At 44.6% G+C, this 12,289-nt stretch overlaps 1 protein-coding gene across 1 annotated transcript in view; it reads right to left on the minus strand.

Annotated features, from left to right (window-relative positions):
- Positions 1–12,289, minus strand: part of LOC137322209 (dynein axonemal heavy chain 8-like) — a 1,675,662-nt gene that overhangs the window by 1,054,024 nt on the left and 609,349 nt on the right. Inside the window, exons 32-34 of the mRNA XM_067985325.1 lie at positions 11,595–11,684; positions 10,410–10,550; positions 4,525–4,718 (exon numbers count right to left, since the gene is read on the minus strand). Of these exons, the coding sequence (XP_067841426.1) occupies positions 4,525–4,718; positions 10,410–10,550; positions 11,595–11,684 (425 nt within the window). The remainder of the gene's footprint in view (positions 1–4,524; positions 4,719–10,409; positions 10,551–11,594; positions 11,685–12,289) is intronic.

The raw sequence follows: 12,289 nt of genomic DNA on the forward strand, positions 1-12,289 counted from the left end.
AAGCAGAATGAAAGAGTCATGACTGCTGTCAGGATAGCGGGCACATGATATGCTGCCCATGGTTGCAAACAAGTTGCATGTTGAGGGAGTGGAATCTCCTTTGAATGGTAAATATCGCAGTGTTCTCTTGGGGAGCACGCAAGGCAATGTGCGTGCAGTATATGGCACCTTGCACCATGGGGAAGCCTGCCATGCGGGCAAAATCTTGTGCTCTCTCCTCCTGTTTCTCTCTGTATAGAGGCTCGGTGACCTCACTTGTTTCAGTCTGAAAGGAGCCCATAGCATAAAAGTTGAGAGCAGCGGTGACCCTGACAGCCACAGGCAGTGCTGTCCATTCCCTGATTTGAGGCTGTAGTTGTGGCTGTAGAAGCTGACATTGCTCAGTGACAACCTCCTTGATAAAGCAAAGATGTTATGTATATTGCTCCTCACTGAGGTTGAGGTAGGAGAAGTGCTCCCTGGAGACCCTCTGTGGATATGGCCTCCTGCTGAGTGCCTTGCTACTCCTCCTCCTCCCTCTTCTCGCAGCTTGTCCTGCGCTGTGATATCTTCCTTCATGCTCCCAGTCATGCTCTATTCCTAGAGGCAGCCCCACCGGACCACCCAAGTGTGGAGGCAGATAATTTGTGAAGGAGACTACAGCAACAGAAGTGCAAGAGCAGCCAGACCTCTTTCTGTGCAGACAAATTAAACTTTCAACAGTCATAGAGCTCAGCAAAAATTGCCCAGAATTCGAGCAGCAGCAAAAAGTCATAATATAACAATTTACCTGCAAGTCCTTCATGATCCCTTTAAATACCAATGGTGAGAGGGGCTTCATAGAATCATAGAAGTTACAACATGGAAACAGGCCCTTCGGCCCAACATGTCCATGTCGCCCAGTTTATACCACTAAGCTAGTCCCAATTGCCTGCACTTGGCCCATATCCCTCTATACCCATCTTACCCATGTAACTGTCCAAATGCTTTTTAAAAGACAAAATTGTACCCGCCTCTACTACTGCCTCTGGCAGCTCGTTCCAGACACTCACCACCCTTTGAGTGAAAAAATTGCCCCTCTGGACCCTTTTGTATCTCTCCCCTCTCACCTTAAATCTATGTCCCCTCGTTATAGACTCCCCTACCTTTGGGAAAAGATTTTTACTATCTACCTCATGCCCCTATGTCTATGCCCCTCATTATTTTATAGACTTCTATAAGATCACCCCTAAACCTCCTACTCTCCAGGGAAAAAAGTCTCAGTGTATCCAACCTCTCCCCATAAGTCAAACCATCAAGTCCCGGTCGCATCCTAGTAAATCTTTTCTGCACTCTTTCTAGTTTAATAATATCCTTTCTATAATAGGGTGACCAGAACTGTACACAGTATTCCAAGTGTGGCCTTACTAATGTCTTGTACAACTTCAACAAGACATCCCAACTTCTGTATTCAATGTTCTGACCAATGAAACCAAGCATGCTGAATGCCTTCTTCACCACCATATCCACCTGTGAGTCCACTTTCAAGGAGCTATGAACCTGTACTCCGAGATCTCTTTGTTCTATAACTCTCCCCAACGCCCTACCATTAACGGAGTAGGTCCTGGCCCGATTCGATCTACCAAAATGCATCACCTCACATTTATCTAAATTAAACTCCATCTGCCATTCATCGGCCCACTGGCCCAATTGATCAAGATCCCGTTGCAATCCCAGATAACCTTCTTCACTGTACACAATGCCACCAATCTTGGTGTCATCTGCAAACTTACTAACCATGCCTCCTAAATTCTCATCCAAATCAATAGAATCATGCCGTTTACCATTATGCCGTTTACCATTATGTTCTGCTGAACGAGGTCAGCACAGGGCGTACGATTCACTGGGGCCTTCCAAAATGGCAATGGCACCTTCAAATCAGTGTTGCACACTGACGCGCATGATGACCTCCCTCCTCTGCATGTTGATACATGTGTACTTCCCATCGGAAATGTGCGTGCGCATCTTGAATGCCATTAAATGGTTCAATTTAACTCCCAGCATGTTTAAGAAAAGACAATTGTGAAAGCTTTTCTCTTTTTAATGTAATATTTTAATGCCATAAAAAAGCATTACAGTGCAAGTCAGGAATGAGGAATTTTTTTAAAATCGCTATAAAACACCAGAAATAGGGACTTAGGGTATCGCTGTGCCTAAATTTTGGACGTGTATTTATGCCCATTCAAAATGGAAATTGATAAGGTCCCACACAAGAGGTCAGTCTGCAAAATTAAAGCACATGGGATTGGGGGGAATATACTGGCATGGATTGAGAATTGGTTGACAGACAGGAAACAGAGAGTAGGAATAAACGGGTCTTTTTCCGGGTGGCAGGCAGTGACTAGTGGGGTACCGCAGGGATCAGTGCTTGGTTCCCAGCTATTCACAATATATATCAATGATTTGGATGAGGGAACTAAATGTAAATATTTCCAAATTTGCAGGCGACACAAAGCTGGGGTGGAATGTGAGCTGTGAGGAGGATGCAAAGAGGCTCCAATGTGATTTAGACAAGTTGAGTGAGTGGGCAAGAACATGGCAGATACAGTATAACGTGGATAAATGTGAGGTTATCCACTTTGGTTGTAAAAACAGAAAGGCAGATTATTATCTGAATGGTGATAGATTGGGAAAAGGGGAGGTGCAACGAGACCTGGGTGCCCTTGTACACCAGTCGCTGAAAGTGAGCATTCAGGTGCAGCAAGCAGTTAGGAAGGCGAATGGTATGTTGGCCTTCATTGCAAGAGGATTTGAATACAGGAGCAGGGGTGTCTTACTGCAGTTATACAGGGCCTTGGTGAGACCACATCTGGAGTATTGTGTGCAGATTTGGTCTCCTTATCTGAGGAAGGATGTCCTTGCCATAGAGGGAGTGCAATGAAGGTTTACCAGACTGATTCCTGGGATGGCAGGACTGACATATGAGGAGAGATTGGGTCGATTAGGCCTATATTCACTAGAGTTTAGTTGAGAGGTGATCTCATCGAAACATATAAAATTCTAACAGGACTTGAAAGACTAGATGCAGGGAGGATGTTCCCGATGGTGGGGAGTCCAGAACCAGGGGTCACAGTCTCATGATACGGGGTATGCCATTTCGAATCGAGATGAGGAGAAATTTCTTCACTCAGAGGGTGGTGAACATTCTCTACCACAGAAGGCAGTGGAGGCCAAGTCATTAGATGTATTCAAGAAGGAGATAGATATATTTCTTAATGCTAAAGGGATCAAGGGATATGGGGAAAAAGCGGGAACAGGGTACTGAGTTAGATGATTAGCCATGATCGTTTTGAATGGCAGAGCAGGCCCGAAGGGCCGAATGGCCTACTCTTGCTCCTATTTTCTATGTTTCTATGACATAAATGCAGGAAACTCGCATTCTGTGGTTTTTTTGCATGGTGGTCACTGTTAATGAGCTAAGTGGGACTTCGCCAGACGTAACTCGGGAGTGCCACAAATGATCGAGATAATTCACACGTCGCGAGGTTCCTATATAGAACCAGTGTAAGTCACTTACGCATGAATATCCTCAAACAAACCCGGCGCACGAGACTCTTATGCCGTTGTTGCATGAAAACTACGAGGAAATTCTGGGCCCATATTGCATCAGTCACTTGTCTGCCCATTCCACTAACCTTTCTGTATCCTCCGAAGTCTTTCACTGTTTTCCTTGATGTTTGCCAAATCTCCTATTTTTGCGTCATCAGCAAATTTTGATATCAAGCTTCCTATGCCAAAGTCTGAATCATCTATATATATATATATCGGGGACAAAAAGTACCATGTATACCAAGAACAAAAGTAGCATAGGTACCATATACCTGAATTTTTTAATAAACCTCTTCTAAGTCACCTGATTTAGCACTTTCTGATAGTCTATATAGATCATATTTATTGCATTCCCTTTATCTATCCAATCAGTCACTTCTTCAAAAAAATCTATTGAGTTTAGCAATCTATTTAACAAATCTATTTTCTCTGTCCTTGATTAACCTATACATTTCGAAATCTCACAAATTTTATCTCTTCTCTAATGTATGCAAATGGATGGACGCCAGCCAAATCCCAGCCCACCTCTCCCACCATTCCTTATTTGAATTTCCCCAGTCTCTGTTCTACCCTTTCAACAGTACTTAGCGCATTCTCGTCAAGTTGGCAATTTAGCGTGCGATTATTCCTTAACCTCTCCATGGGTCTTAATTGGGTTAATCATCCCATCTGTCTTCACCATCTCTCCTCCATCGCCCATGTCCATGGGCCTTGTTTTTGAGAAATGGTGATTATTTTGACAACTGAGTGGCCTACTAGACCATTTCAGGGCAGTGAGAGTTAAGAGAAATGGATGGAGTCCTTACAGGAAGCAGGTTAGGAAGAAGTATAATCCAGAAGTTGTAGGAGTTAGTGGGCTTGTAATAAATGATGGAAATCCCATCACCAGAAATGGAGAGAGAGAAGTCGGGAAGGGAAGAATTGGAGGTGAGGGATGGGTGGAAATCTTTACAATACCTTAGCTGTAGTATCTCTGTCTTCTAACCACAACATCTTGAATTTTTGAAAGCCTTCTAGTGCACTGGTGATAGAAGCCCTCAGAGAGTTGACAGAAGCAGACAGCGTTACTACTAATTTGGTTACGTCTTTGTGTTCTGCCACATTGTGATAAAAATTCTTCGGCTTCCTTATACTCTTGTTTTCATTTATATCTGTTCAGGAGAACAAATTTACATACTTAACAACCACAGAATAGATTCTTTATTTATCTTCTGATAGCCACTGGGTAAAGTAAAGACTCGGGAACAGAAATTTTGGGAGGTCCTGCTCTGTCAATGTAAGTGTGGCGGAACAGAACCCAATCCGCCCAAGTACAAAAATGTAGACCCTTTCCCAAATTGCGGGGTCAGGTCATTTGCACGGTTGGGCAGTCTGCCAATGCCTACAAGAGTGCTTCAGCGGCACTCACTCCAATCTGCTGCTCCGCCTGAGCTGCTCCAAGGCCCTTCTAATCCAAAGGAAAGAAATTAACAGCAAGTCTTCATCCCTGAAAGAAACCATTCTACCTCCAGACAGAAAGTTTTCAGTGGCAAGAGGTCTGTTAAGGCCTAATAAGCTTTTAATTCCCAGGTACTTTACTGGACACTCCCATTTGAAGTAGGCACGTGAGCAAAAATCTGCCAATACCCCCTAATGGAAAATGAAAGTACAGGAGAAATGGGGTGGAATATTAGCAAATCAGGCAAATTGGCTGTCGCATTTCCTACATTACAACCATGACTAGTAAAAAGTACTTCATTGGCTGTAAAGCGCTTTGGGACATCCTGAGGTTGTGAAAGGTGCTATATTATTGCGTTCTTTCTTTCTTTCCATATAAACTTGTCAAACTATAATTGCATCATTTGCTCACCTGTTTTTACCATCTTGTTTTTCTGGTTGTTTCCCTCTCCACAACCTCTTGTTTCCTCAACCACTTATGGACCTCTCAGTTTTAAAATAAATAGGCATATTTTCAAATGTTAGTTTTTTTTATTATTACATATGAATATGTTTTTTGGTACGCGCTGCCTAAAAAGCCCGTCATGAGCCTGCAACCTCCTGTTTTCAAACCCAAAACTTACCCATTCTATAGTGCTCCTCAGGCCCTGGCACTCTGCTGGCACCCCTAGTAAAGGACAAGATAGTAGACATGCAAAGCAAAAGCTGAGTGTTTTAAATGACAAGAGCAGTCATTTTAAGGGAACAGCAACAACTTCAAGTTCCCCTCTAAGTCAAACGCCACCCTGATTTGAACATATATTTTTTGAAGGACCTGGAAGAATTAATGAATGTTAAGAGACCAATGCTAGCCTGTGCAGGATCCCAAATTGAAACATCCATACAGCAATAAAACCCAAATACAATGAGGCTCATTTTGCCACCTGAATTTCTGTCAAACATATCATAGGCATGCTAAAGCAAAAATTCTGTTGCTTGAACTGCTTAGGCAGAGTTGCACTACTGCCTCGAAAAAACTCAAAAAATTACTAACTGGGGCATGCTACACAATTTTGCCATACGATGAGGAGTGAACAAACAATAAGGAGGTCCCTTGGGCTGCAGGTTGTAGCACCAGTGTTCTGGCCATTTTTATGAATCATATTTTAAATCTAATACCCCCAAGAAAGAGTTGTACTGTTTGGCAACAACTGGCAGAGTTTCGAGCCAGGCTAACCTGACTAAGGTGCATTCACATGCAAACGGACATTTCACACTGACAGGCTGGGTGGAAGGGAACCCAGGCCCGTTGACGTCATCACTATTTAACATGATTACTGGAAACAATACCCCGAGAGGTAACTCAGAGACAGTCAGTCCCATCCGAAACTGGTGGAAGGCAGGAGATGGCCGGGCCATTGTCTTCCAGGAGAGAAGCCAGTTATGCAAGATCAGTTTGAGATCAAAACCCATTACTGCTAATGGGGGCCATCAATTCAGGAAACGACAGACACCAAGTAATCAGCACCCATTGTCTCTCCAGGTGCAAGGCTTGGGAGTGGGAAAACGAAATAGCATTTTTCACAAAGATTATGAGTCACTCCAGGCCACAGGCCGGGGGGGTCCAGATAGATCACCTGAGTCAATACGTCGATCAGTACTGGCGGGAGAAAAGGTGATGGGTTTTGGGGATATAAGGAGCCACTTGGCAATGGTTCCTAGCTCGGCTCTGCTCTCTGCTCTGCCCTCTGCTCTCTTCTCCTCGTTATCAATCTACAGCAAGTCTCCCGAGTGGGGCTCGGCTCGATTCAACAGAACGCCGCCAGAAGCTGAGTGGTGCGCTTCATCTCTCATCAACGGACCTCGACTCAAACTGGAACTTGGATACTGCATCAGCGGTATGGAACCAGGAGCGAGATATGCAGGAAAAAACTGCAAGCAACAACGGGCAATCAGAGTGAGCATATTGCCTGCGCCTACACATCCACAAGACCACTTAGCTGTGTAAGGGGGTGATTGTAAGTCCCAACCAAACCTTAGAGGATTTTAGTGCTGGGGGGGATCCTGTGTTAGTTTATTTCACGGGAGGGTTCTCTTATTAGGCTGTGGTAATTTAGCACGGTAGGGCTTATTGGACAAGCCAGGGTTGTACTGTTTGTACTGTTTAGTAGTGTTATTGTTAATCTTATTAAACACAATATGGTTGAGCCCGAAAATGTGTGTCCAAGTCTGATCTGTCCTTATAATCCCTATCGTTCCAGAACTTATAGTAAGAGGTGTGTTTTCGGTACGCCCGAGAAAACCACTTGCAAGGTCCACAAGAAGAGAATGAAGATGAAGTTGAAAAGGTGGACATGGAAGGAACTAATACATGGGAAGGAAGTTTTTTTTAAAATTCATTCTTGAGATGTGGGCATCGCTGGAATGGCCGCATTTATTACCACTGCGTAGTTGCCCTGAGAAGGTGGTGATGGGCCTTCTTCTTGAACCACTGCAGTCCGTGTGGTGAAGGTGCTTCAACAATTCTATTAGGTAGGGCATTCCAGGATTTTGACCCAGAAATGGTGAAAGAACAATGATATATGTCCAAGTCAGGATGGTGGATGACTTGGAGGGAACTTGGAGGTGATGGTGTGCCCATGCACCTGCTGCTCTTGTCCTTGTAGGTCGCGGGTTTGGGAAGTGCTGCCAAAGAAGCTTTGGCGAGTTGCTGCAGTGCATCTTTTCGATAATACACACTGCAGCCATGGTATGCCAATGATGGAGGCGGTAAACGTGCAGGCTAGTGCTCAGAAATGAGTTGTAGGCAAGCTCATAGGTTCTGTAAAGCCTCCCTGGAGTTCCTGCTGTAGAAGGTCAGAATGAGGAAAGAAGTTACTTTCCAGCCAGTGTGAGGTGAATCTCAAAACAGTAAGTTCACCAGGCATGGAGAGACATTTCAGAGATTGTCAACTCCAGGAGCATCATCGCCAGGACCAGGATGCAGTGCAGTAAAAACTTCAATGACCTCTCCAGTGTAGTAAGGTTGAGTACAGCACTTCATTTCTCCATATCTTTCAAACAGCACATAAAGAAAGACTTGCATTTATATAGCGCTTTTCATGACCTCAGAACACCCCAAGGAGCTTTACAGCCAATTAAGTACTTTTGAAGTGTAGTCACTGTTGTAATGTAGGAAACAAGGCACCCAATTTGCACACAGCTCAAGGTCCCACAAACAGCAATGTGATAAGGACCAAATAATCTATTTTAGTGATGTTGGTTGAGGAATAAATGTTGGCCAGGACACCGGGGAGAACTCCCCTACTTTTCTTTTACGTCCAGCTGAGAGGGCAGACATTTCATCCGAAAGACGGCACCTCCAACAGTGCAGCACTCTCTCAGTACTGCACTGAAGTGTCAACCTAGATTTTGTGCTCAGGTCTCTGGAGTGGGACTTGAACCCACAACCACTGACTCAGAGTGATACCAACTGAGCCACATCTGACAAACAGTACTTTCCCCGCTCCTCCAGCACTCTCAACAATTCCCTCCCATTCATCACATCCATCACACACAGCACAGGGGCACACTAGATCACCTCTCATTCCGAATACAAACACACTGTTCTTCCTTCACAGCAGCCACTATCAGCATTCTCCTCTCACTTGGTAGCCTTTGCAGAATCACCAACCTATCTCATGGCCCCTTCCTCACTTTACGCTCCAGGCAACTGTTTTCTTTCAACACCACCCTATCCTGATTGCCTCTTGCTTCTTCTCCTTTTCAGCATCTGTACAACAAGGAGAAACTCCACACGTCTGCTCTCTCCTTTGGAGACACCCACCAATTGTCGCTCACTCCCTCTGCAGGACAAGACAGCACAAAGCACAGGGGGACAGCAGCAAGATCGGGGGAGGAACACCCAACAAAATGAACCTCTCTGAGATAGAGCAGCAGGTGCCTGAAATCAGTGGCCCCCCCAGAGCCATAAGAATATGAGATTTCGAGGCCAGGAACGTCTTTGATCAGGGTCTCTGACTATTACATGCACCCCTTCACTGATCTATCATCTGGGATGTGCCTGCCACCAATACGTGCTCTATCGTGCTTTGCACTGTCTTATCCTGCAGAGGGACTAAACAAAAATTGGTGAGCGTCTCCAAAGGAGAGAGCAGATGTATGGAGTTTCTCCTTATTGCACCCCTTCAAGCTGCATTGTGCTGCCTGTCATCTGCTAATGTCCAGCCTTTCAATGTCTTGCTAATTCTTGCACCCTTTCTCTTTCCTCTAAGTCCCTCTCGGCAACGCATGCTAATGAACAGATTGTAAGCTGGGAAATTATGTAAGCTGCACATGCTAAGAATGCACAGAAGTGGTTGAAAGCTCTGTCAAGTTGCGAGTTAAAAAATATTACCCTAGAAATCAGATTGAGCTCAGAAACAGTGGAGCAGGGGATAGGGTGTGCACTACACACATCTGTTAGTATTGACTCAGGCAGCACAAATATTTTTGCGGCCTGATCATTTCAATGACACGGGCATGCTGCCAACACTACCCACACTTCTTGTTGATTGCACGCTTGTCGGGGGGCCGGATATCGGGCATCTCTGATAACATTTAAAGGCAGCCAGCACCTTTTAAACGGGAGGTGCAGATACCAGGAAATATTTGTAAGGAGAGAAATGGCTGAAACAAATGCTGAGAGAGCTCCAAGGTTCTCTGATGCTGCCTTGGAGGTCCTGGTGCAGACAGTGGACAGGAGGATGGATATTCTCTTTCCCCCAGGTGGCAGGAAGCCCTTCAGACATCAACATTGTTGACAGTGGGATGATGCCGCAGAACATGTCAATATCAGAAGTTTAACACCCAGGACATGACTGCAATGCTGGAAGAAGTTCAGTGACCTGTAGGGAGGGGGTCAAACCATATTTTAAAATTATGAACTGAAGACCAACTGGATGATTCGACATAAAGGGTTAACTAGTCCCTTGTTTTCAGTATTTTTGAAAACAAGGGTTAATTACATTTTGACGGTATGAAGTCAAAACTGCAAGACAGCAAAGACTTTAACACTGGGCATTTGGTCATCAGTTTAAAACTGCAAAAGCAGCACAAAACTTCAACAAGCTGCATTTTTCAATAACTGATAAGCACGAAAAACAAAAGCTTACATCACCTACTAGGAGCTTCAAGAAACTTCAGGAGAGTGCGAACCGATCTTCAGGTCACACAACAATTGCAAAGGGCAAACGAGGACAAACTGATAAGGTGACAGCTGTACAGAAGATTCGAGAAGGTTCAAATAAGGTTATTTGAGGACAATCCTCCAATGTAACCTGGTTCTCAAAACAAAAGAGCTCGTTAAAAAGCACCAGGATTCACAAGGAGAAGATACAGTGACTTCGTACAATGACTTCATACAGTTCTTGAGTGGTCCAACCAACCATCCATCATTAATGCACCGAAGGGTGAGTAGCCAAAATGGGCCTTCTCGTAACTTCGATTATACGCTATCTGTTCAGAAGCATATAAAGATAGGATATCGTAGCAGTCTAGACAGGCAATATCGGAGGAGCTGGAAGAAGCTTCAAGAGTTAACAGTTGAAGGAGCAACTGTCGAACAACTACTGTGGGATGAGCTCCTCCAACAATGAGCACTTTGATACTTTGCTTCTGAACTTTGACAAAAAGATTTTGCTTCTGAACTTTGACAAAAATACTTTATTTCTGAACTTCGATGATGAGACAAACCTTGACGAGAAGACAAAGAACTCTGATGAGAAAATAAACCTTGACGAGCAGACAATGAAGCTCGACACATCATTCGCGCAGCAATCACCGCAGCAATTGACACCTTACTTTGAGACCTAGACGGCTGTCTTGATGCTTCATAAAGGTTGTATGTATCACTTGCTTACTTTGCTTTATGCCTGCTTGTAGGAATTGGGTAGAGTATTCCACGTATTGATTGAGTTGCTTCATGCTTATGTGCTCTTTTTGATTTATTAAATAATCACTTTGATTAACAAAACCACAGAACTATCATCCAGGTCCACGAATCTGTGGGAAAGACTCAAATTTCCTTCCAATGGCCCCGAACAGAGACCTGACATAGTTCAACAAAGAAAGCGTACAAGATCATGTGAAATGACCCCGCAGAACAAAGGCTAAAATCCTTGTCCAATGTCCAGAGAGGCGTAGGAGGGTATAACAGGCAGGGTAAAGAAAGAATACTGTGTCCAATGCTTAGAGAAAGAACTGGGTTTTCTGGGCAGAAGAGGGTGGATTATACTGCCAGTGCCTGCGGAGCTGCAGTCTGGAGGGTCTCTGGCCACCCTGCGGTACATGTTGGCCCTCCTTTCGTCCACGCCTTCCACCAGGGCTCCAGCAGACAAGAATGGAGCCCTCTCTCATGCCCATCCGGCTATTCTCATGGCCATCTTTCCCTCCTGCAAGTAAGCTGTGTACCTGCCATTTCAATGTGCACCTGCACCTTTAGAGGTGCAGGCTGCTGATGACGAGCGCTGTGCACGCCCCATTTCCAACTTCCTCATTCTCCGTGCAGCCTCTCAGCAGGCTGCACAGAAATATCATGGTAATTAGCAGGCAGCACGAAGTTCACGTGCTACCTGCGTAAAGTCCATCGGGCGCGGGGTACCAGCATATTCGTGCTACCCCCGCCCGAAACCAACTGCTATCCAATTTCTCCTCAAAGAAGTCTGCAAAGGGATATAGATAGGTTAAGTGATTGGACAAAAATTTAGCATATGGAGTATAATGTGGGAAAATGTGAACTTGTCTACTTTGGCAGGAGGAATAGAAAAGCAGTATATTATTTAAATGGAGAGAAATTGCAGAACACTGAGGTACAGAGGGATCTGGGTATCCTAGTACATGAATCACAAAAAGTTAGAATGCGGGTACAGCAAGTGATTAGGAAGGCAAATGGAATGTTGTCATTTATTGCAAGGGGAATGGAATATAAAAGTAGAGATGTTTTGCTGCAGTTGTTCAGGGCATTGGTGAGACCACATCAGGAATACTGTGTGCAGTTTTGGTCTCCTTATCTAAGAAAGGACATAATTGCTTTGGAGGTGGTTCAGAGAAGGTTCACTCGACTGATTCCTGGGATGAGGGGGTTATCTTATGAGGAAAGGTTGGACAAGTTGGGCCTGTATACACTGAAGTTTAGAAGAATGAGAGGTGATCTTATTGAAACATATAAGATCCTGAGGGGACTAGAAGGGGTAGATGCTGAGGGGATGTTTCCCCTTGTGGGAGAGACTAGAACTAGGGGCCACAGTTTAAAAAAGGGGTCTCCCAT

Source organism: Heptranchias perlo, chromosome 5 (assembly GCF_035084215.1).
Source record: "Heptranchias perlo isolate sHepPer1 chromosome 5, sHepPer1.hap1, whole genome shotgun sequence".
Classification (NCBI taxonomy): Eukaryota; Metazoa; Chordata; class Chondrichthyes; order Hexanchiformes; family Hexanchidae; genus Heptranchias; species Heptranchias perlo.